At 35.3% G+C, this 24,556-nt stretch overlaps 2 protein-coding genes across 6 annotated transcripts; both read right to left on the bottom strand.

Annotated features, from left to right (window-relative positions):
- Nucleotides 1-687: 687 nt before the first annotated feature.
- LOC137948722 (uncharacterized) lies at nucleotides 688-10,749 on the bottom strand. 4 transcript variants are annotated; one of them, XM_068794872.1, is made up of 6 exons: nucleotides 10,617-10,749; nucleotides 8,696-9,150; nucleotides 3,748-3,833; nucleotides 1,779-3,519; nucleotides 1,458-1,662; nucleotides 688-1,250 (listed from the first exon to the last, which is right to left on the bottom strand). In XM_068794872.1, exons 2-6 carry the CDS (start codon nucleotides 9,084-9,086, stop codon nucleotides 980-982), a joined length of 2,694 nt encoding a protein of 897 aa, XP_068650973.1. In that variant the 5' UTR covers nucleotides 9,087-9,150; nucleotides 10,617-10,749; the 3' UTR covers nucleotides 688-979. The 4 variants fall into 4 exon arrangements, with proteins under 4 accessions (XP_068650973.1, XP_068650975.1, XP_068650974.1 ...); XM_068794874.1 differs by lacking the exon at nucleotides 10,617-10,749 and adding an exon at nucleotides 9,743-10,558; XM_068794873.1 differs by lacking the exon at nucleotides 10,617-10,749 and having other exon boundaries at nucleotides 8,696-10,558.
- A 3,461-nt stretch (nucleotides 10,750-14,210) lies between these two features.
- On the bottom strand, nucleotides 14,211-22,402 carry LOC137948627 (protein METHYLENE BLUE SENSITIVITY 1). Of its 2 annotated transcripts, XM_068794734.1 has the most exons (3): nucleotides 22,298-22,396; nucleotides 19,074-19,383; nucleotides 14,211-14,856 (listed from the first exon to the last, which is right to left on the bottom strand). In XM_068794734.1, exon 3 carries the CDS (start codon nucleotides 14,831-14,833, stop codon nucleotides 14,519-14,521), a length of 315 nt encoding a protein of 104 aa, XP_068650835.1. In that variant the 5' UTR covers nucleotides 14,834-14,856; nucleotides 19,074-19,383; nucleotides 22,298-22,396; the 3' UTR covers nucleotides 14,211-14,518. The 2 variants fall into 2 exon arrangements, with proteins under 2 accessions (XP_068650835.1, XP_068650834.1); XM_068794733.1 differs by lacking the exon at nucleotides 19,074-19,383 and having other exon boundaries at nucleotides 22,298-22,402.
- Between the last annotated feature and the right edge of the window lie 2,154 nt (nucleotides 22,403-24,556).

The following is a 24,556-nucleotide window of genomic DNA, read 5'->3' as shown; positions in this document are numbered from 1 at the left end:
ACTTCTTCAGTAGACGCGGTTGGGAACGCAGGTGGAAGGTAGTTGATTTCTTTTCTTTGTTATTTCTTGAGATATATTCTCTTCATTCGCATCGAGAAGCAAAGTCCCAGACGGAATGGTTTCTTTTTGTTTCGTCTGCAGCCATTGGCACGCTAATTGCTAACGAGGCCGAGGAAGTATTGCAATTTTTTATTTTTTTGTGGGTTTTTTTTTCGAATAATTATGATAGAAAAATTAATATTTTATTCTGGGGTAACGTCAATTTTAATACTCCAATTATTTTTGTTGTTGCTTCATGTTTTCATTTTCGGGGAAGTCAACAAACATCTACTTTGTACAGTCTCTATTAGTTATTTAAGAAAGTTTAACCCTAGCTAATTGTTATTAACGCATGCTTGGTTTGCATTGGGTGTTTTTAAATCAAATGAAAAAAGGGGTAATTATTGTATATGATAAAAATTTTAGTTACATAATTATCTTCAAACTTGAACAATAATTAAACTAATTACATGTAAATTGATATAGCTATTCTGATACCAACTGCTTATTTAATTGAGAAGTTAAAAAAGATCTTATGGAAGTCTTCCAACTAAACTCTCCAGGAAAAGAGAAACATATATACAAATCCAATACTGCAAACTCTGTTGAAGCAATAAAGAAAAAACCTCCTCCAACGTGCAGGCAGGCTCACAGAAAATTTCATGAGACCAGCGACTCAACCTTGCTTGCTATTTTTACGACATCTCCAAGTTGGATTTTTTTTGCCAAAAAATTTAATCATTCTAGTGATCCAATAATTTTCTTTTTAACATGTAGAAACCTATCCAACTATATCTACAAAGAAGAGCCCTCATAATTTATAAAAGCCGGAATCCGAGTTACTTCTGTTGAATGCTGCTCAGTATCAGAATTTATCCATTAAATTCCCAATGACAATATCCTCAGATCATGAAAGAATAAACCTTTTCACGGCAAAGTGTCATGAATAATTAGAAACAATCTTGGCGCTGCTATCATCACTGCCTCTGCAATCAATACCTGTATTCTGATTTTGTTCTTCAGTGTCATTCAACTTGTTACCTGCAGTCTCAACTGAGTCGCCAGGTAGAACAACATCCATCCAACCAAGATTCTCCCCTATGAGCACTCCAGGATCTTCAATCCAATCTGCAGCATTAGCATTGATTCCTTCCGAGCACATTGGATCAGTTGCTCTTGCCAACACTCTACCTCCCAATGTTGTCGTTTGCCTAATTACATTCACAAAGTAGTACTTCAGACATTTGTTCTTTTTAGTCAGCTAATCGCATACTATTCCCACTAATATTATTATTTGTTTTATAGCAATTAAAAAATTATTATTATTGTTCAACTTGCCATTTTACTATCTCATTATTTCTTCTTATTTAAATATTGATGATGACAGGTATGGCAGGCTACAGATATATAATATTTACCTCTGCTGCAGGCTTAGGTTATAGTGGACGTAGAGAAGGTCATTCAGCCTCTCATTCTCTAACCGATTCCACTTCTTAGGAAATATCTGCTCAAGGATATTCTGGTCCTTCTCGTATCTGCTTCTACTGCAAGTTTGGCTTAAGATCCTAATAGCAAACCTTTGCAAGTCCGGATAATCAGATGCATACAGGGACCACCAAGTAGCTGCATTGTATAAAAAGGTTTTGACCATTATTTACTGAAATATGTAAAAATGAAATGACAAAAGCAAACGACACTGTCCTTTTGCAACCGTCATATAAAAGAAAATAATGGCCAACCTGGAGATAGTGATTCTCGACCACGCAGTGCTACTGGGCGACTAAAATCCCCAACAGCATCTTCATAGAAACCGATTTGTCTAGTGATCATATCTTGGGCAGTAAGATTAGGTTCTAGGGTCTCTATGCAGTCAAGTAAGCCCTTCTGGATAACTTTATTAGTGGAGACGCCTGGACTGTAAAATATCGATGGGTTAAGATAGTATGCAGCAGCATGAAGGGGACTATGGAGTTGTTCTTCCCAAATACTCTCAATAACTTTCAAATAAGGTAAATAATCAGGCGCCTTACCACTGAATGCCAGCTTAATATCTCTTTTCACATTATCCATAGCTTCATATATATAACCTATGGAAGGTCGCTCTTCACTATTTGCTATATGCAAGACCATAGTCAGGGGTTTTGTGACCTTTAAAACATTTTCACAATAGGACCAGAAAAATGGGTCCAAAACCATATCTGTCAAATCTATGCCTGCAGTATGCTTGGAGAAGGCTGACTGCACCCAAGCATCACTAGTAAACATTTGCTGAAGTGGCTCTTTCAAAGACAAAATGGTTTGCAAAGACAGGAAGTCTGCAAAGAACTTCGAAATTGCAGGTTCAATGAGATCCCTCCCTCCAGTAACCTTTCTCATAAGATTGAGGATCCAAGGATGGTTATATATAATCTGGCACATTCTTTTTGCCTTCAATAATGTTTGTTTTACTTCATCCATTTGTGCTATAATTTCAAGCATCAACTCAACACAATGAGAAGCACAGCCACTCCAGAAAAAGGTTTTATATTTGCTCATCAATGATTTTCCTGCAGTCTTGAAGGAAGGTGAACAATCAGTCACAAAATTGACAACATTCTTGGGACCAACATCTTGAACAATGCTATCGAATAGCATCATTAGGGATTCAGGATTACTAGAAATTTCAGAAGCATCTACTGACCTTAGGAATAATGTACCCTTTGGACAGTAAACAAGAAAATTTATAACCATATGATCATGCTTATTCATCCATCTATCTGCGATGACTGAACACCCAGTTATCTCCCACGACTTGCGTAGTTCTTGAGATAAGTCTCTTGTGTCATGGACAATTTTTTTCAACAATTTCCCCCGTAAAGCATGATAAGAAGGTACTTTATAGCCAGGACCAACTGCACAAATAGCATCAACCATAGGTTGGAAATAAAAAGAATTCACTACACTCAATGGTATCCCTACATCGTACAAGAACTTGGCAACAGCAATATCAGCTTGATCGATGCTTTCTTGAGAAGCAAAAGTGATATGAAAACTGGATTGAGCCAAAGGTGTCGCTGCAATAGCTAACATCTTCTTTCTCTTTCTTCTACTAGAAGTTTCTTCCTCCCTGCCCTTAATCTTCTTTTTACCACCACTACTATGTGTATGTGTCGAACTAAGAAACCTGTTCATAGCATCACTGTTTTCTTCTTCTCTGCCTTCTTGACCAGGGGAATCAAGAGCTTCTGATTCTTTCTGCTTTTGAAGTCTTTCCAAAATTTTAAATCCTAAATGTTGTTGCATTTGCGCTTTCACATCTTCCGGTACTTTTTCGCATGGTGCTATATTCCCCCTTTCACCAGCTAAATGCTGTTTAAGGCGGGAAATTCCACCTCCAAGAATGACCTTAAGACAGTATTTGCACTTAATTTTCTGCCGATCCCCATTCACCATCATTCCATGAGCCCATCCAAGATCTGTGGCCCTTGGAGGTGCTAAGCCCTTTTTGAAACAAGTTGCATTGAGAAACAAAAATGCAACAATCACAAGAGTATAACAAATGAGTGCAGCAGAAAGATCCATATATGAAAAGTAACATTGAACAGAATGCAAGAACTATGAATTAAAGCTAACGGGGATTTGGTAATTAGGAACCATCACAAAAAGCAACTGTCTTCCACTTCTCTTTTGTTTTTTTCCTTTGGAACATGAAGAAAAACTTTCACTTACTTGATCATCCTTACTTGGCACAATAGACAGCACATCAAAGAACTCTCTTGTTCCTGACAAGAACTGCTGATGATCTTGTTTGGACTCTAGAATCCACAAAAAACACAAATTCAGGGAAATTAGAGAAATAAAAAACTTTTTATGATATACTATCTGAGAATACATAAACTTAAACTCATTAATTGCACCCAATGTGGAATAATTGTCTATTTAATATCACTAGACAACTTGAGCATCAATATCACAGGTTTTCACAAATAAGACTTCAAGGCTCCACTAAAATATTGTGGCCCACATCAGCAGCTACAAATTGCATTTATTTCAAATCTCACCCGATCAATTTTAACATCTGATATAAAGGCGAGTTAGGATAAAAGACGACAAATAGAGAACTCTAATTTACACCAATGAATTGTATGGAGGCAACTACTTGAATTAGAACATCACAACGGCAAACCTTTAGGTATACCCCCTTGACACTCAGGATGGTAGTGCTTTTTGCATCTTTTAAAATTTAGAAGAATAAAAAGAAAAAAAAAGTACAAGAAAACATGGACATCCATCTGATAACAGTTTTTGAGTCCCCTTCAAATGCAAGAGGCAGGTGAATTGCACCAGAATTAATCTCAGCCCATCTAACAATGCCAAGATCTCAGTATCCATCTAACAATGCCAAGATCTCAGTCTCCAGAGAATCCTTCACACCAATTCAACCAGAGAAAGCCAGCAGCATGCGCCCATAACAATCCCCAACACTCCACCAATCTCAGCTTAACCAGGTTTGCCTAAGAAGCAACCATCAAAATTAAATTTGAGCAAATACGCAGATGGAGGCAGCCATTGAACAATCTTTGGAGGCAAAATTTCTCCAATTGTGCCAATTCAACTCCTGGAAATTCTTCTAGGTCCTTTGACAGCTTAGTCCAAAGGAGGATAGAGTGGATACACACTTCAATGATTCCTCCCACTGACCTCAGTTTGCTGGAAAAAGTGAGAACGTTATGAGCAAGCCAAAGGTTTCAAGGAATCGCAGCCCGAGTGACTCTCCAAAGAGTTTTACCAACTCAGGTTAGAAAGATAGCAAGGCACTGCTCAATGAGCTCATTTAAAAGACAAACCATACATTCCATGTGGAAAGACAAACCATTCCTAAAAGTGTTGAGTAAAATTTGGTAGCCGCAAGGGTTGTTGTTGAGTAAGATATGGATGCCACACCTAGCAGACCTCACTTTGATTATATGCTAATGTATAAGGAGCAATAGTGCATGGTGACAACTTCTTTGGCTACTAGGGGGCAACCAACCTCAGCACACACTTACCTTGCTCAATCAAGTACGTCAGCTTTCTATAAACATCCTTCTACATTTTGGATCAGGAGATTTGAGTGACATGTCAAGTAATTCCTGACTCTTTTCTTAAGGACCAATCTTGGGCACTTAGGGAGGGCCATGTTCAAGCCTCCTCCACAATACCACTTAAGTCTGTGTATGTCCAAAATTTCCTGCAAACCTTCTTTCTGTTAGTCAACTTATTAAACACTTGAACTGTTCAATAAATTTCTTTATGTCTGTGTGTTTTTTAGGTTCATAAACAAGGAAGATGATTGGTAGAGGGGTTAAATGTAGAGAGCTATAAAACCTGGCTCAGCAATACATTTCTTCACCAAAGACATCATGCTTAAACCAATGGATTGGCATGTTTGGTAGGGCCACCTTTCTGTAGACAAATTGAAACTCCTTGTTCCGTATTTACCATCTTTCAGTCAACTTATTTGCAAGTCTTTTTAGTTAGAAAAACATCATAGGAATAGCTTTCCAAGAAAGAAGTCATTACAAAGCTCTAGTGTTTTTCAATTACTTCACTCGGATTTCTGGGGACTATATAGGGTTCCTAGTGAGTCTGGTTTCCAATACCATGTTACTTTTATTATTGACATCAATAGATGTACTTGGAAGTTTTTATTGAAAGAGAGATTTGAAATTTTGTCGGTATTTCAGAATTTTTAAAATGAAATAAAAACCCAGTTGGGTTTTCCAGTTCATTCTTTGTGTAAAGATAATGCTTTTGAACATTATGAGTAGTGTTTTTTTATTTTATTTTATGCTGCACATCAGAGGATATTAGGGAAATTCATGAGTATATGCTCCAAAAATAGGAAATTCTGGCCTCTTTAAAGTGAATCTCTTGCTTCTTTCATAAACATGAGAGATTTTAGGGTGATCTCTAATCTTTAATTATTTTTCCGCCAGATCTTTTATGAGATGTGTTGATATAATTAGCTGCCGATGGGTATATAATCCAAACAGTTCAATGGAGAGGTATAAGGCAAGATTGATAGCAAGGGTCTCCCACAACAGCTATCACTCTTAGATAACTAGTGTAAGACTTGGAGCATGTGTATAGCTGTAAAATTTTGGGTTATCTTATTCAACAAGACACCTCTTTTAGCTTTTTTTTTCTTTTTGGAAAATACAAGCTTTTATTGAAGAAGGAAGATACAACTCCAAATAAGAAAATGAGTACAGAGACAAAATAGAAGATGCAATTGACCAACTAAAGGTACAGTACTTCCATAACATGATGTTGATGGTTGACACCACCTCTAGCAAGTTAGTAGGCAATAGAACCCCAAAATGAAGCATGTCCAAACATACTATCACTCAGTCAAGAATAATACTGCACCAATCAAGGTAACCAAGCAACTCGCCAAAGGAGACAAGTCAGCTCATGACAGCTAAAAAAACTGCTATACTTCCATCCACTGTCTAGCATAATGCAGAAGGGAAGCAGTATCAACGACAAAAATCAGATGGGGATGTGTTTTGAAAGCATTTCATGTGGATTTGAACAAAAACTAGGTCTAACTATCAATTCTCCTAACCTGTTTTGAAATTCTACGAGAGAACTCCTACCACCAAGCATCTTTTCCAAATTTAAACCTTCATTGGCACAAAACTTAGTCATAATATCTCACTCCTTGACTTACTAATTTTTGGAACAACTATGTTAAAAAATAGTCACACATGGACCAAGGAGTAAAGACGATCTTGCGTTTATTAGTAGGGAAAGAGGCTTCATAACTAGGTTAATCATGTTAGGATGGACCTTGGACATAAATATCACATAGGTGCTTGTATGTAGTCCTCTACCCAAACTATCCATGTGTAAGAGCCACAAAAGGGCCTACACAGGACAATGGGTGTTAAAAAATAGTCTCACATAGATCAATGAGTAAAAAAGCTCTTAGGTTTATTAGTAGGGAAAGAGGCTTCCTGACCAGAATATTCATTTTGAAATATGCCCTTAGACCATTTACAGGCTGGTCATGCTACCTAACTTCTGAACCCAATTACACTACTTACATATTTTTGGCAACAATTGATGATTTCAATGATTTTATGACCCCATTTCTTGATGCCTATTCAATTTGACAACTCTCACCTACTAACATTGTTTCATCAACAGTTATGAAGGGATTTTTTTTTAAAGGTATAGAAGGTCTTCCAACATTTCCCCTAATTTTTTATTTTGATTTTGTTAAGTATTACTCCGAGGTGAAGAGTAATTCCCTTTTTGAAAAAGAGTAAGATTTTATTCCTAAAGAGAACAAGACCTTACAAATATGGTCCCTTTACAACAAGTAATTGGAGGGATACTCTTCTTCAGCAAGAGCATCAGCCATGCTATAGGCTGAGCACAGGACATGAGACCAGAAACAGTCACAAATGGATACAATGAATGACCCTTATTTAATGACTTATGTAGAGGGGATGAGAAATTCATCCCTCACTCTTCAAGAATGATCGAAATGAATCGTGCAATTGCTACAGTATCAGACAGGCAGTTGACTGCAAAACAAAAAGATTAGTCTTCAATATGGGCTAACATTGGTAAAAAAACCCTCTCAAAATTATTGTGATTTTATAGAAGTTCCTAAATAAATGTCATCGGGGCATTATCCAAGAACTTTAATCTTGCACATTAGCTCTCTCAAAACCAGATAAAATGCTCTTGTAGAACCTTACAAAATCTCAATGTTGTGCATACAAACGCCTCTGTAATTGTTCCATACAAAACTTCCAGTTAGTGACCTGAGGAAAGATTTCTCAGGGAAGGAAAACACCAACATGTTACAAAAATAGAGGTTAATGCCCCAGCCCCACTCCATGAGCTTCTTACACTTTCTTCTTCTTTGATATAACACTTCCACAACAACATAAACGAGACTCTTCACCAATTCAAGAACCCAATTGATTTCAAAAAATAGAAAACCTAATCAATTTATAACCCTAACACAAGTAATATATTGTAAAACATCCTAGAAACACAACAGAACTCAATTTCAAATTATCACGATAAAAAAGATATATATAAATACATGTATACTTCACATAAACTCTATACCTCAGAAAGGCTTCTGCCAGACACCTTTCCAATTTGGGATACGATGCCTAAGAGAGTAACCTTTTATAAAACTGCCTTGAAGACTCATAATAGACTGTTGTACCATTCGCTCCAGTTCTCATACAAGTACAGATAGTATCTTATAGTAGCTACCACCAAAAGCAATTGTATATAGGGACTCACTCTACGAACTAGATTGACTTTAATAATCCCAACTGTTACTCAGTAAGTGTGTCAATTTTTTCATACAAATGCTAAGACAGGCAGACTACATATACAAACATGAGTACAGATGTGTAAATATTTAGCACAATATGATAAATGATGATGACATGAGTGTCCCGACTACTATATATTGCTCACTTAAGTGCCATACGAAAATGTTTTGTTCCTTTTTTCTTTTTATTGGTCTAAGCAAATAACTATGGAATCATATGGTAAGTGCTCATGTGCAATTTGGAATCCAAGTTTGGCTTTTGAAAGTGCTCGACAACAGAGGTCTACTCCAAAAAAAAAGCTTACAAGGTAAAGGAAGATAATGAACCATTAGTGACTTGATGAGGAGATTCCTCGTCAGGCACAGTCCGCAAGCTTTCCAATCTCACTGCAGTAGCTATCTCCTTTCCTGATTCATCTGATTCAGTGTCCTTCTCATCAGATATAGTTGCATTCAAGACATCAGTTTCCACATTTGCTTCCTTCTTATTACTCCTTTTTCTTGTTTTTGCAGCAGCCAAGTGTTTTCTAATGATATCTCTTACTTCTTTTGGAACCGCATCACATCCCTTAATTTCTCCTTTTTTGCTTGCCAAGTGCTTTTTAAAGCGAGTAACTCCTCCAATCATGGTTCTATGGCAATAATTGCATTGTACATGATGCCTATGTCCCCCAATCATTTGTCCATGTTGCCACCCTATGTCTGGCTCACGTGGCATTTTACTAGTTGAAGAAACAGAGTCCCGAAATAAGCCAATAAACTTGATATATGTAGCTGAGATACTGTTTCCAATGAAAAAACCCAGACAAAAGAGTGATCAATAAGGTGTCCATAAAACATATAATATAAATCAACAATGGAATGTCCAAAAAACATGATGATAAAAAATAATGTTAACAAAATGCATACCACTGAAACTCACTGGTATTTCCATTGTCTCATGTATTCAATATCAGAATTACCACTAATATAAACATGATTCACATGATAAGGAGTAACAGATTCAAAATGATTTATTTGCGAACCAAATCTCTAGCGGCACAAACCACTAAGCCGATTCATTGGGCAGAAAAGTTGTTTCCCAACAGAATCATGTTGTGAAAAAGATAGTTCCTTTATATATTTAACATTGACATTTTTTTTCCTGTCAATAGTTACATGTATTTTTCACCTTTTTTATTTATAGGAAATTTCACACTTTTCTTTCATGTAAAATGACCAATTTGACCTTCATGCAATTTTGTCACTAAAAAAATCCAACTCTCATCATTTTATTAAAAAACAAAAAAGACATGAAGTTGGACAGTTCTGTCGAGAAGCCTTTTTAATTTGTAGGCAAGAAAGAGGGGAGAACGAGAGAAGCAAGTCACATACAAGATATTTTTGCTCTAACTTCCTAGGGAACTTTTCATGTTTTGATTCGCCAGATGTAGAACACCTTATGCACAAAAGAAGATAATCGATAAAATACTTCACAAAAGCCTCTGTTAGCATTCTTGGGAAAAAAAAATTTCACTATATCCCAGAATAATGTAAACTTCTTTCTACATCCAGGAAAGTAAAGAAAGTATTATACATCCAGAGAGTGGGGAGAAATGGAAGTTAGGTGTCTGATACCACTAGATCAATAATTTTGACAGTCAAGAGTTCAAAAAAACTATAGTGTTCATCTAATTGGGAATCTCGAAAGAAAGGAAGTAGTTAGTGTATGCATCAGTTGTATGGGGTGAACTCATAGCCATGAGAGCGCCTAAATAAATAAATTCTGTCCTGGGATCCTCAATCAGACCATCAAGCAAGTTAAAAACACATAAAAAGTAATATGACATCCAGCGGTAACCTAAGTAAATTCAAAAGGAGTAATGGAGTAAATGATCGCACAGAAAGAGGAAGCCAGTAATCAGACGAGAAAAACAGGAAGTTGCAACTATATGCATCGGTCATACGAGGAGAAACAAACAAAAATAATACGATATTCAGCGAAAAGCGAAATAAATCCAAGAACAGAAACGGAGTGAAAGAATATCGATCACCAGAAGCTCATAAATATGTCACGATAGGCACATTTCAAAAGCAAAAGAAAAAGAAATAAATATCTGTTTGGAATTTATTAAAATAGCTTGAGCAGCACTTGAGAAAGCAAATTATGGGTTTAGAGCAGAGGAAAAAGAAAAAGAAAAAAAAGGAGGAGATCTCGAAGAAGAAAAGATGTGTGCTCTTTTAGGCAAGTGTGAGGAAGAGGGTATACATGTGTTTGTTGTTGCCCCGGAGTGTAACGGAGTCGGATCAGCGTTTCCGGTCTTTTACCGGCGTCTCGGAGTACCGGAAGGAAAGGGGACAAACCAGGAAGAAAGTATCGGAAACCCTAATTGAGTTTTGTATCAGCGATTCCGGTCAATATACAGTTGCGAATATCAATAAGATTCAATACATCTCGGCTTGGTATCAATAGGTAGTCATATACATATCCGTGTCGGTGGCGAAGGGCACGATTTTAACCTCAACAATCCGTTTACGGGAAACACACTCGTGTCGTAATTTGTCGCTTGGCAACATATTGAAGAGAAATCGGTATAATTCGGCTAATGTGGTAAACTGGACCAAGAACCGACCCTAGACACTAAACCCTAAATCCTAAACCAACCCACCTAGTAATTTAATATAAAATTTTAATAAAATAAAATTTAAGGACTTACATCTTTAATAATGTGGGATAGATATGTTGGCATCAACAAAATGAGAAAACTAGATATTATTGTAACTACTTTTTGAAACTACCATGGACTCTGGTTTAGGCTTGGACGAGTCAACAGCATGAGCAGCACGAAAAAAAGTTCGAAAGCTTGATATAGTAAGGAGCGAGCGCTTGGAGGGATCAAATAAGATAAGAGAAGAGTTTGGGAAGGAAAATTTAAACTTCATTCAATGTCCTTGAATTAAGTTTCATAAAGACCCAAAACCCTAGGGACATTAAAATTACCGCTGATGACAAAAAAATGTCCCTAAATAATTATCATAATTACTTCACAACCCAACCACAATGTGATGGGTTTCTCCGATGTATAGTGTCTTCAGATGTAGACTCGGCGGTATAATGGGATGTCCTTGCCAACTCTCGTTTTGGATAAAACTAGACCATGTCAAGTAAGATTCTTGATGACTCTGATTAATGTGTCTCTCGTAAGTAATCCATGTGTAGTTTGAGTTAGGTCGTTTTGTCCATCATACTAGGAATTGTTGAACTGCGTCATTTCTGGTAAAAATAACTTGTTCATCCAAAATAATATCAATATGTTTTTTTATCTGTTGGTACTATGGATAAGGGAATAAGATTCAAACGGTATCAGGCGAAGACGGAGGGGGCATGTCAGGTAACGGGGTAGAGTCAGAAGGTGATAAAGAATCGGTCATCAGGAACGGAGGGGTGGTCCTTATATGCCACCGAATTTGATAAAAAATCAACAACATAAGTATTTAAACCTACCAATTTTCAGTACTTTAAAAGGACGAGATTGCATCTTCTGGGTGGCTCCAATAAAAAATCGCCCAGGTCTAATCCCAACCGTGACATAGTTACTCATATTAAATTATTTATTATGTTTATACACATTAGTCTGAAGTTTATATTGGGCATTATTCGTTTGGATTCTTTTAGCGATTTCAAACCCTAACATGAGGTAACACGTTCATGAGATATAAAAGTTTCCTAGGTACACAACCTGAACTAGGCTCCTGCATACCTATTGACCGAGTTGATGTACGCAAATTGTGTTGTTGGGAAAATCAAATCCTAAGTGCCATGGTGGTCTCCTATGAAGCAGGGAAAAGAGGTTTTCCAAGCTCAGATTAACAACTTCGTTTTGACAATTAGTTTGGGGGTGATAGGTAATAAAAATTTTCAATTTGATACCCATAAGTGCAGAGAAACTGTAAAAATTAGCTATCAGATACACTGGTGGGAGGTAAGCCAAAGTCGAGCGACTATGGAAAAAATGTGAGTGAATTAGGTGGAAGTTTAGTTTTTGTAAGCATCTATCTGAAGTTTGCAGAGGAATCTAAAAATGGTTTCCCGTCGTTCGTGAGATGCACGAATCGATTTTCTTGTCTCTTGTGCACTATCTAGTCTTCTAAAGGTATAAGATGATGAATCCAATCTGCAGCTTTCGAAATACGGAGAAGACGAAAGATTCTTGTAAATGGCCCGATATTGTGGCCGCAATCCGATCACTGACAACCGGAGCACCTTTTCGTATCTGTTTTTAAAGGTGGATAACTGTTTTTTCTTCACGTTGAAATTCGTCACATCTAAACATTACAATTAGGTTTTTGTTCTCTCCAAAAACACGCCGCTTATCGCAGCACAACGATGGTCGGGGGCTTGGGCAACACGATTGGAACTCTGTCAAAGCGGTACTACGTCTTCAACAGTTTACACTGGTAAGTCGAGTACTCGACGTGAAGCCATTAACAGCGAAGGCAAAATGTTGCGTAAACTTCGTTTGCCGATTCGCCTAGCCCTGAGTAGACCAGAAGATTAATAGCTTCTGATATTCCGCATCATACCAGACTTCTTTCTACGTATCAAAGCAAGAAGCTGTTCTCTCAACGGTAAACGAAGATAATGACAAGAGCATTTTGGACACATACTACACAGCAATAGTGTTGGCTGAAGAAAAAGGGATCAGCATTACCCCTGAAAGAAACAAGATATTCACATCTTAAAGAGCCCGGATTCGGTGTGGACGATTATCGAAGTTATGTTCTCCGTGATACTGATGCCCACCTGAGCTTAGGTTCTTAGGCTCTTACTCCATGCTTCATTAATCAATCCTACTATAAGCTTATATTGACTTGGAATAAATAATCGATACACAGTAGAGGACCTAATGTTACAGACCTAAAGCCCATGAGTGGTTTCTCTTACCAAAGACATCAAGCAGAGAAAAAATACCTAATAAAAAATTACATAATCGGCAGTTCAGGAAAATAAGACTCAAATCAATCAGCTCTATCGTTAACACTGACACGCTAAATGGGCGGAAGTAATAAACAAAACGGCAACACGGGCAATCCCAGCCAAAAGCAACAACTAGGGTCAAAATGAAATTGGAGTTCAAGAAAATGAAGACGACAGACAAAAATGAGGTGAGGCTAAAAGATGAGTGCCTCCTCAAAAGTTACCTCTATTGATACCCAACTCCCAAGAGGGTTTCCATCGATAAAACAGTTGTAGGATATAACAATAGAACACAGTCAAACAGGTAAAAGCATCATTAATAATAAAATGACATTAGTAAAAGAGTTACCTAAACACAATGGAGTCAGTCAAAGACAAGTGCGAAATGCAGGGTCGCAAGTTTTTGGTATTTTCAGTATAAAATACAACGGTGGCTCGAGCCTTTGGCTCAATCGTCACATGGAAGTTTTTAGAATAAGGTCTAGGGCTCAAGTGTTACCAGAGGGTTAAAAGCTGTGAGCGTGTGTGTGCAAAATCAACATCCCAAAAGAATAAAAATAAAAAAGTATAAAAGAAAACTAAATCATCATGACTGGTATCTCTTTGATGCAAGTATCATGGAATTGCTTCATCTAGATGATGCCTCCTGTGTTTAATGTCTTAAACCTAAAGCACGACCATGTGAATTTGTTCCTACCATTCCATCTACTATAATTGCACTTAGCTTGACGGTTTTTCTATTTCTTCTCATCCTCTCAAGCGACCATTGGATTGGTTTAGACCAGTATAATGAATCCCATTGAACGGTCTAACAAACAAGATGTCAGAAGACAAGAAAACAAAAACTACAAAACAAAAAGAACTACTTATACCCCCCACTCACCATGTCCATCAAGTAAAAATTAAAATCTAGTTGAATAAGCATCACAATTACAAATCTAAAAGAGAAGAGAGAAGACCATCACTTTAACTTCAATGGCTTAAAGACTCCCAAACACTATGTAAGAATTCATCCCACTGTTTTAAACTCAACTATCTAACACAACAGGACAGACAAATCCAAACGATACAGGGAGGCAACACATTGAGCTAGGTATTAGGGTTTTATAGACAGGAGATATGTTGGCATAAACAAAATCAGAAAACTAGATATCATGCATTCATACCTTTCCCTCAGTAACCAGATATTTTAACTACTTTTTGAAACTACCACGGACCCCTGGTTTACCCTTGGAGCACTCAACAGCATGAGTAGCATGCAAGTTGGAAAGCTTTGAATCATCAAATGGAACTTTAGGATGCTTAGCCTCATGATGTATCTCCATGGATTTGATATCAGGAGCTGTTATCTTGCAGTGTGGACATTCATACTTCGCATGGCCCCCCTTGACTATCCCAGTACGATCAGATTGGCCTGCCTTACCACCGCCTCTGTTGGTAGTGGCCGCATCTATCTTTGAAGCTATTTCTTTGGCTGTGTGCTTCTTGGGCTTTGCCTTGCCAGTCATGGTGGTGAGAATTCAAAAAATAGCTGTCAAAAAAATTTAAAAAAATAAAAAAATCTTTGCTGTTATAACTTGAACAAAAGCCAAGAATTGACTCCAGACACCTAAGTAAGTGATCCAATTCCTTTCCTAATACAAAAACATGATCTAATCCTTCACAAATTCTTTACCCAAAACAGAGCTCACATTTTAAATCTCTATTATTTGTTTCTTTACCCTAAACTGGATTTTGGTGTCAATTCCAAAGGAAATCCAGGTCTGAACGGTGAAGGAGGTGGTGTTTGGGACCATGCCGGAGAAACTCACTTATCCTATTTGAGACCCTTCAGTGAAGTAGAATTAATGGAAGCCGAGATGAACAAAAATTCATGCAGATGCCAACTTGGTTTGCTCAAAACAAGTCATATGGAAATTTATTTTTAGGTCAGTAAATTGTTAGGTCTTCATAAACAAAAGAAGATCAATCTCATCAAAATCTTGTTCTCATGTATCCCCCTATACCGGAATTTTATTCCACTTGTTTTCTTTATAAAAAAAAAAACTCGGTATACAATAGCACAGAGGAAATCAGATACATCAATTATTAAAAGAACATTCAGCTCAAACACACTTCAACAGGATAGCATACTTCCTCAATATAGAATTAAAAACTGCATGAATCCATGCAGCAGTGCAGTGCACAGTCACTCAAAAGTTCCGGTAGTGTGGTGAGATGATAAAAACCCAACAGCTGCCAGTAAGATCATATAACAAAGTTGGCTGCCTGACCTCTCTTTTTTATGGGATACATCTTTTACTTGTTTTGTCCTCTTCACAATGGGCCCCGTCGATTGACAGAACTGTACAGTTATTCAATTGAATCCTAATCTCAGTTACTTACTGACAATTTAGTCCATATATAGTAAGATATTTATCAATGATCTAGTACAGAAATGCACTTATCATGCTGGATTTAACTGAATAATAGTTGTTTATGATCTGATTAGTGCATATTTATTAATGGTGGCAGACTTATTAACTACATAAAATTTAAAAAAACAGAGAAATTATAATCATCCTCATGCAGTACTAAAGAAGTGAAGAAACCTCTGAAATATTTCCCCATCAAGGCCTCTAACCTTGAGAAAGTAGTTCCTACTGCTAATGACTCGAGCTCTGTTTCCATTAAATCTTCAAATGCAATCTGGGACCAGAGAAGTTGAAAATAGCAACTCTATCCCGACAGGAAGTTCAATGGTCCCATACACAGTACGGATTCAAATGAAACAGAGATTAGGACGCTTTAGCAGGGCTTGCCAAGGAAAACCTACATCAATTATTCGTAGACAGCAATCACTTAGAGAAACTTATTTAAGCAAACAATAGGTCGACTCTTCTCTGGATGAAGGAGAATTCTGTGACATTTACACCACTTTCTGCCCAAAGGTCCTACAATGCTAGAAGGTGACTTAGAAATGCCATCTCTTGAATATCTAAAAATCAGTGCATCCCTGGAGATTCAGATACATATTTGATGAAATTTCAGACATCACTGCCTCACAGAGTATTGATTATAAGCAGATTCCTTCCATCTAGTCAAAGATGGAGTTTCATAAGGGCGCTTTGCCATTGGAGACTCCCTTTGTAAAGTACAGACTATGTCTTTTTGTAACATGTATTTCGTACTACTATTTCATGAATACAAGCTATCACCATATTCCCCAATTAAAAGACGGGGGGAGGGGGGGGGGGACCGCTCTGGGTGTTGCCGAAGAGACGTTAATGCCAATTGCCTACTTTATCATCAGTCCTTACGGAAAAATTGGTGCCACCTATCAAGTTCTTGTTGAGATTGACTAAGCATCCTTCTAGTTGATCAATTCACTCTGCTCATTGAGGCATCCCTTAGTTTCGGTTTACTTGAGAACACTTGAACAAACAGAGTAAAAAGTACCTTGCAATGTAGAAAATAAGGAATAAAATCATAATATAGACAAGTGATATAGATTAACAAAGCACCTGTTTAGACAGGCTCTTTCTCAAATCATGCATGTCCAGTATGAAGAGTTTGGCATACCAACTATAATTAACAGCATGTATTTTTTTTGTCCCACTGAAAAACAGTGAGCATTTCATTAGGAAGAAAGGATGAGAGAGCTTACAAGCCCAACTTATCATTACCCAGAATCTCACTCAACTGAAAGACTTCAGAGCAAGGAATCATGACAGAAGCAAAAAATGAAAAAGGTACTCAATGCTGAAACCATGTTAGAACTGCTACCACAAGTCCTTTCAAGGAGAATAACGTGAAAGAAAAAAAAGCAGGGACTTCACTGAGGATCTTACCCAGATTGTGGTAAAGATAAACAATTTGGGGGGCAACAACAGTTAGAGAGTTGTCTGTTTATCAGCGAAAAACCGAGAGAAACTGGCTATTACCGCTGATCATCTAGATGGAAGAAGATTCATGCAGGGGGAAGTTTAAAGAGGCTCAACACAAGTGAAGCTCAAAGATCTTTTTCCTGACTGTTCTCTGGGAGGTAGGGTTGTAAGTTTTACCCTGTCACCTGATTTTCCATTCATTGCTTATTAAATGTATTAAAAGCACAATAAAAATTCTTATTGACTTACACATTCAGATAACTTTCTCATTAACCAATTTACTAGTAAGGATTATTCCCTACCCGATTAATTGATTAATCGATATCTCATTATTTATAAAAGTAATTCAATAAAATTTATTTGAGTATATTTAAAATAAAACATGATTCAACTGTCTTTTGCTAAGGGCTTTGTGATACTTTCAAGAAGTTCATTATACACTAAAATGGTATTGTTCTCTGGCTTCAATACATATGATGACATGATTATATTTTTATAAAATTTAAAGTTAATTTATTTTTGTTTTATTTACTTATTTGAGTACCCATTCTACCGTTCAATAAATTGATAAAATAAAAATGAAAATGGAATATAGAATAGCTTATTCCATTCCGTTTATATACAGTTTACACTCTTACAATAGGGAGCAAAGAAAAGAGAACAAAGGCAAGAACACAGCGTTGAGAGCATGGGTTTAGCCACAAGCCAATACCATTCAGTGCCCTCATGGACACATAACCCTATATATTATATTTAGTCAATTAACTTTATTAGATTATAAATTGTTCAATATAAGCTTGTACAAGAAGAAGGGACCAATTTATTTTATATGGGTATCTGTCTTTTCATATGTTAAACTTAATGTTAATTAAAAATATTAAAGGCAGGATTATGACGTAATTTTGGTGATATAACAAAGAAATGAAAGTATTAATTTATAACTATGGCCAAGGTAGGTAGGTGACTTTCTATATTTAAAGGGTATATAAGTAATTTGGATTATATATAGGTGCAAATATGCAGAATTTGAAAGTAAGAACTGCATAAATAACATTTTAGTTTCAATGATATGTAACTAATTAACTCTAAAAATGCTAATGCTTATATCATGTTACAACAATAAGGCCAATGTTTTCTTCAGATATTTGAAATGATCTTCTTTATACTACCTACTTAAAATGGTTCCACTTGAGTTATAAACCATCATTCAAATCACAGTATGCATTTTTCAACTATGCATAAGCACACATTAAATACAAAGGGGAGAAATAATGCTTACATTTATACTGTAAGTGTAAAGTGACTAATGTGAAGTTACATTCTGGAAAGGAGGCTGGACTTCATTTGCAACCAACATTTTGTTCTTTTTTCAAATTATGTTATTTACAAGAATACTATTTACTTCTTTAAATGCATAACAATGATATTGTTTCTATTTTATCATAATAAAATAAAATAACTCAAATAAACCATAATCATGAATTGAAAGACAAGCCAATCAAGAAAGGTCTATCTTGAATTTTTGTTAGTGTGCATATTATAGTCAATTGCTGCAAATCTGGACTGGTCTAAACCCCAAAACCCTCAAACCATAGGAACCCTAAAACTTCAAACTAATTGAAACCCTAAACCTTCAAACAATTGAAACCCCAAACCTATAGTTTTCAAGGGTTTCACAGGCTCCCTAAAACCCTGCAACCTTTCAGTTTGATGGGGGGAATGTTTTGCTTAGTCTTTCTATTTGGTCTTTTTTTATATTGGATAGACTTTCTAATTGTTAATCTCTTCTATGTCTATTTGGATTAAGGTTTGGTGGTTAAGGAACACTCGAAACACTTAAAACCCATAAAAACTCAGATAGAGAAAGGTAAGGGAAACATACCTAGCTTTTTCGTCTATCTTTTGGAAGAGGGAGGGAGCCATAGCAGATTTCTTCAGCGTTTGAGGTAGGGTTTAGGCCCCTAAATCTTTTTTGTTAGTATATCTTTATTATCTTTTTTAGTCTTTTCTATGCCTGTTTTGTCTATTGAAGAGTTTAGAGTCTAGGGTTTAGAGGACCCTTGAAACCTATAAAAAAGCAAATAATGAAAGGTTAAAGAAAACATTCCTAGCTTTCGGTCACACTTAGGAAGGTGCAATAGCAGATTTCTTCCAAGCCACTCCAAGTTAGTAACAGATGTTGGACATTCATCCTACAAAATACAGGCATTCAGGTTTAGGATATAGGGAACGTCTGCACTAAGGGAAGAAAATGGAACAAACAGAAAACAAAAGAGACGTCAAATTGACAAAAGCAAGGATAAAAAAATCATACAGTTCTAACTCTGAGAGGGAGTAAAAAGCTGAAAACCTTTGTAAATTAAATTATTATAAATAACAAAAATTAACTATAAAAGCAAAGCAAAATCAGTGTTATTAATCCACAAAAGGATAAAAAGAAAACCATTATGCTGTCAAACTCAAATCAGACCCAAGCAAAATCCTTAAAATCTAGTAATTCAACAAACCAAATAAATTAAGAAACACACAATGAACCAAAGAAAAAGCAATTTAACTAAAAATAATAAATGGAAATAAATTTCAATGAGTAAAGAAATAACTTAAGACTACATCTAGCGCATAATAGAATACATTTGGCATCACTCAAAAGTGCTACTATACACAGAAGCAAAATAGAAGAATATTAAAAGAAGAAAATCAACACCTCTAACAAATCATAACTCTAGAACAAAAATAAAAGAGTCTATAGTGAATAAAATTACCATTATTTTCAAAAAAATAAAATAACTAAAACTACCATAAACAATAAAGTTTACTGAAGTAAATTAATATAGAAATCAATGATAGCAAGCCATAAGTGATATAGGCATCACTGAAGAATTAGCTTGAAGTGATATCATAAAGACAAAAAGAGATTTTTTTGGTTAACTCACAAAGATAAAAATTAGTAACTAAAGTCACTATTTCAAATTTTCATGCAATAACTCTTACCATTAATAAACCAAGTCATGAAAGCCTGCAATAGAGCAAGACCAACACAATTGCTATAGGATGGATATATAGAAAATAGATTTCATATGATAAAAAGGCCAGAACAATACGATAACATTAGCCTTTTGTATTATACACTTCTGCTTAGAAAAAGCATTATCATGATCACACTTCCAGCCTACTTGCTGGCATACGATTCCCTCAATTTAAAATTACACAATTGACAAAATATCAGCCTACGGTTAGTATCTTAATAAAAATAGTATATTCCTTCAAAAAACTTTCTTGGTATATCAATACACCCATGGTAAAACGGTAACTGAGCATATTAATGATATATAACAGCATAGAAATAGACCTTCAATTTATGGCCAAATTGTATTTCAAGAGTAACAATACATATGAAAGTTTAAAGCTAAAAAAATAGATAGTAAATTGAAAAATTTTAGAAGATTAAAATATAATTCTCCCAACAGAAATGACTACATATATTGGCTACAGAAGGTACACAAGTTTCAGTTATGCCCTTCAACTGATGCTGAAAGACTTCAGCAGAGCAAGAACAACAATTGCAATAGGATGAATATTTAGAAAAGAGATTGCATATGATAATAAGGCCTGCACAGCACACTTGCATTAGCCTTTGCATTTTACACTTCTGTTCAAAAATAGCAATATCAAGATAATAACTCCAGCCTAATCACCAGCATAGACTTGGAAGGCAAAGTTAAAAACTGCAAAGTTCATCCCTTCAATTTAGAATTGCACAATTAACTAAATCAGCACACAGTTAGAAGCTTACTTATGAAATGACCAGACTTACAAAAAGAAACATGAGAGCATTTAAAGGGCCAAAGAGAAAAAAGGAGAATAAGAAAATTTCAAATATTCTCCACTGACAAAAAAATTAAATGTGAACCACACTATTTTAAACTAAAACATGACTATTTTACAACAATATTTGACTTCAATACAACAAACAGAAAGACTAACAAGAAGACCCCCATGAATATAGAAGATCTAACAATCAGACATACTCAACCATCTTTCCTGAACAAGAGGGTGGATTTGTAAACCCAGAGTCTAATCTTATGGCCAAATACTCACAATAACAAGAATACCAATTATTAAAGATAACACAGATTACAAGAGCTGACAATAAGAAAGACAGTAAACACTTCAGAATAAACGGCAATAGCCAAATTCATGTGTACGAAAATCTTCAGCTAGATAATACATTTTGACAGACCATCACAATCCTCAATTGCATCTTCTCCAATCCAGTTAAATCAAATAAAACCTTGAAATGATAATATATTTTGACATACCTAAATATAAAACAGCTATACTTGAGTATATATAATAGATATCAAATAGTCAAATAAATGGGTTATTCATAATCTATTGTATAAGCAACGCCGTGCAACTACTCTTAGATTTAAGATCCAAAACAAGATTTCTTCACCTCATTATCATCTGACAGGATTAACAATGACACTCAAAAATAAGAGACCATGTCCATCCATACAAATTGAGAAGCTAAGCATACGGGCAAAAGAAGCAAACAAATAAACGAGATTCAACTCTGAAGCAAATAAAAAACGTAGTGTCCAATCGACGGGTAAAACTATAACCGTTCAGAATCTAAAATAAGCGGCCGCGCCCATACTCTACAAATAAAAAACCAAAGCACACAGCTAAATCAAACAAACAAAAAACGTGATTCAACACTGAAGCAAAACATAGCAGAAACGAAATATTTTCTAAAAGACGACTAAACCTATTAGTGACCAAAATAAAAAATAAGTAAGCGCGCCCATACTCTACAAATCGTAAACCTAAACACAAGGCAAAAATAAACCAACAAATAAACGAGATTCAACTATGTACGGAAACACACCAGAAACGTAGTACTTTCCAAGCGGGGGCTAAAACTATAAGCAAAAAAATTCGAAGAACACCCATTAAAGACCAAAATACACCTAACAGGAAAAAACTATCTTGTATAATTATCAGAGATGAAAAAGAGGAAAAGAAAAAAGCATACGTCGAAAAATTACCACCAACAAGATGATACGCAACCAAGAAAGTTAAAAAACTAAGTAGACTGTTTACCCGAAATAGCACGCAGGAATCCTCTCGAGGGATAGAGATCACCGGTGGAAGTGTACTACGAGCACAGGGTAGCTCCGAGGGAGAAGCCCTAAATGCAATATATATGGTAAACCCTTTACATTAAGCTTCGACTCAAAATTACCTGTATAAGCGAAGCGATAAAAGTGAAAGTGAAACTGAAATGGGAAGCATATTATACCGGAAATAACCCAAATGAAAAACTGTAGTGTAAATAAGAGAAAGAATTACTTTTTATAATATACCTAAATTAATCATATACCTAAACAAACATCATGACTTTTATAATAAACATCATGACTTTTAAAATATATTAATATAATATTAAAGTATATTAATGTCATAAATAATTATATAGGATATTTTATTAATTAATTAAGATAGATTATAGTTTAGCCTAAATTAATATAGTAATTATGAGTTAACATTAAATAATAATTTATTTAATTATACAAAATATAATACTTAAACAAAAATGTATATTTTTATAATGTCTAGATATTTGATCAAATTCTTACTGTATTAATTATCACTCTTAAATCACTAATTTAATATAGTATTAACAATAATGAATATAATTAATAAAAAATATAAAGTATTTATTAATAACATTAAATATATTTGAATGTATATGAATTAATAATATAATTACTAAAAAATTAATTTAATTAATTATAACAAATAGAATACTCAAACAAAAATATATACTTTTATAATGTCTAGATACTTAATCGAATTCTCACTTCAACAATATTTTAATTATCACTTTTAAATCACTAATTTAATATAGTATTAACAATAATTAATATAATAAATAAATATAGTATTTTATTAATGACATAAAATAGATTTTAAAATTGTATAAATCGATAATATAATTATGAACGGTTTGGCGTCGAGGGCACAACAACAAGGTGAGACACACAACCATACTTAGTTCCAACATATGTCAACTAAATTTAGATTGGGTTAAAAATTAACAAAATCTTTCATCAACATGTCATTGGCTAATAATTAAAGAATGTTCCTTAAACCAATGGTTACTACTTTATATAAGATTTTGATTTTTCATTGAATTTCCAAGTTTACATATGAGGTTGAATGATGAAATTATCTATATATAAATCCTCAAACCCAAGTCTTACATAAGAATCTCCAAAATGACATAAACATAAAATTTAGAGTTCGATGTGCACGATTCATGTCCCACAAGCTATTAATTTAGTATATAACCTGTCGTAGAGAATACACTATTTGCTTGAAGATCGAGTGACCTTGGGTACCCAATTTCGTTTGGGTCCCATTGTCTCAACATTTGAAGGCAAATTTAAGCTTTTATTTATTTTTATTTTTTTTACAAAGCTTCTCACCTGATTGGTGATCAAATTTGATTTTATTACATTGGTTTGCTCTTTATTTTATTTTTTAATGTGTTGATTTAAAAATTCTCAAAGTTGTGTTGGGTTTATGAGGACACGTGAAGCAAAAGAGGACAAGAGTTTTGTTTGTTAAATGTAGTACTCAATAATAATTTTTACCTTTGTACACAATATTTTCGTCGGACGAGAAATGGTGATAAAGTGAGGTCCCAACATCCAATTAGGATAGATTGTGGTTGCCACATCACTAGTTGCTAGCGGCAACTGGTGCCACGTTTTTGTGCACAATATTCTCGTTGGACGAGAAATGATTGTGGTTGCCACATCACTAGTTGCTAGCGTGCCACGTTAAGGGGCAAAAAATTCATTCAAAAGCCGACCACACAGTACCTCCCCCAACCAAAAAAAAAAAAAATTGGCACCGAGGAAAATAACCAAAATGACCAAGTGACTCGATACTGTTGGAACCATCCACACCCTCTCTTTCACTAATCTGTCTCCTTTTGGGTCCTTCAATGGCCTTTGCTTCTCAGTCTATGATTTCTGCAAGCAGTTGTACACTTCTATCGTCTCGAAGATATTGGAAGGGCTTTCAGTAGTGAGAGCTTCCACTGAATCAGAAGAGACTGATTGCAACTTAGAAGAATATGCTCCAGATAAGGAGGTGACTTTCTTTCTCATTTGTTATTGTGTCTTTTGCTCTAACGCCCATTATTGTTGACTCACTATATATTATTTGCCCATGGCGTCTGTAACTTTTGCGATTGCAATGTTAGCAGGCAACATTGTTTTCTTCAATTATCAATTCTTGGTTTCAGAATCCCTGCTGTAAATTCTTCCATATCAGCTTCTGTCTATTTAA

This window comes from Aristolochia californica, unplaced genomic scaffold (genome assembly GCF_029961685.1).
Source record: "Aristolochia californica isolate CCGP_79_NKW_82.1479 unplaced genomic scaffold, dmAriCali1.0.hap1 SCAF_13, whole genome shotgun sequence".
NCBI lineage: Eukaryota > Viridiplantae > Streptophyta > Magnoliopsida > Piperales > Aristolochiaceae > Aristolochia > Aristolochia californica.
This window is presented reverse-complemented; position numbering and strand designations above follow the sequence as displayed.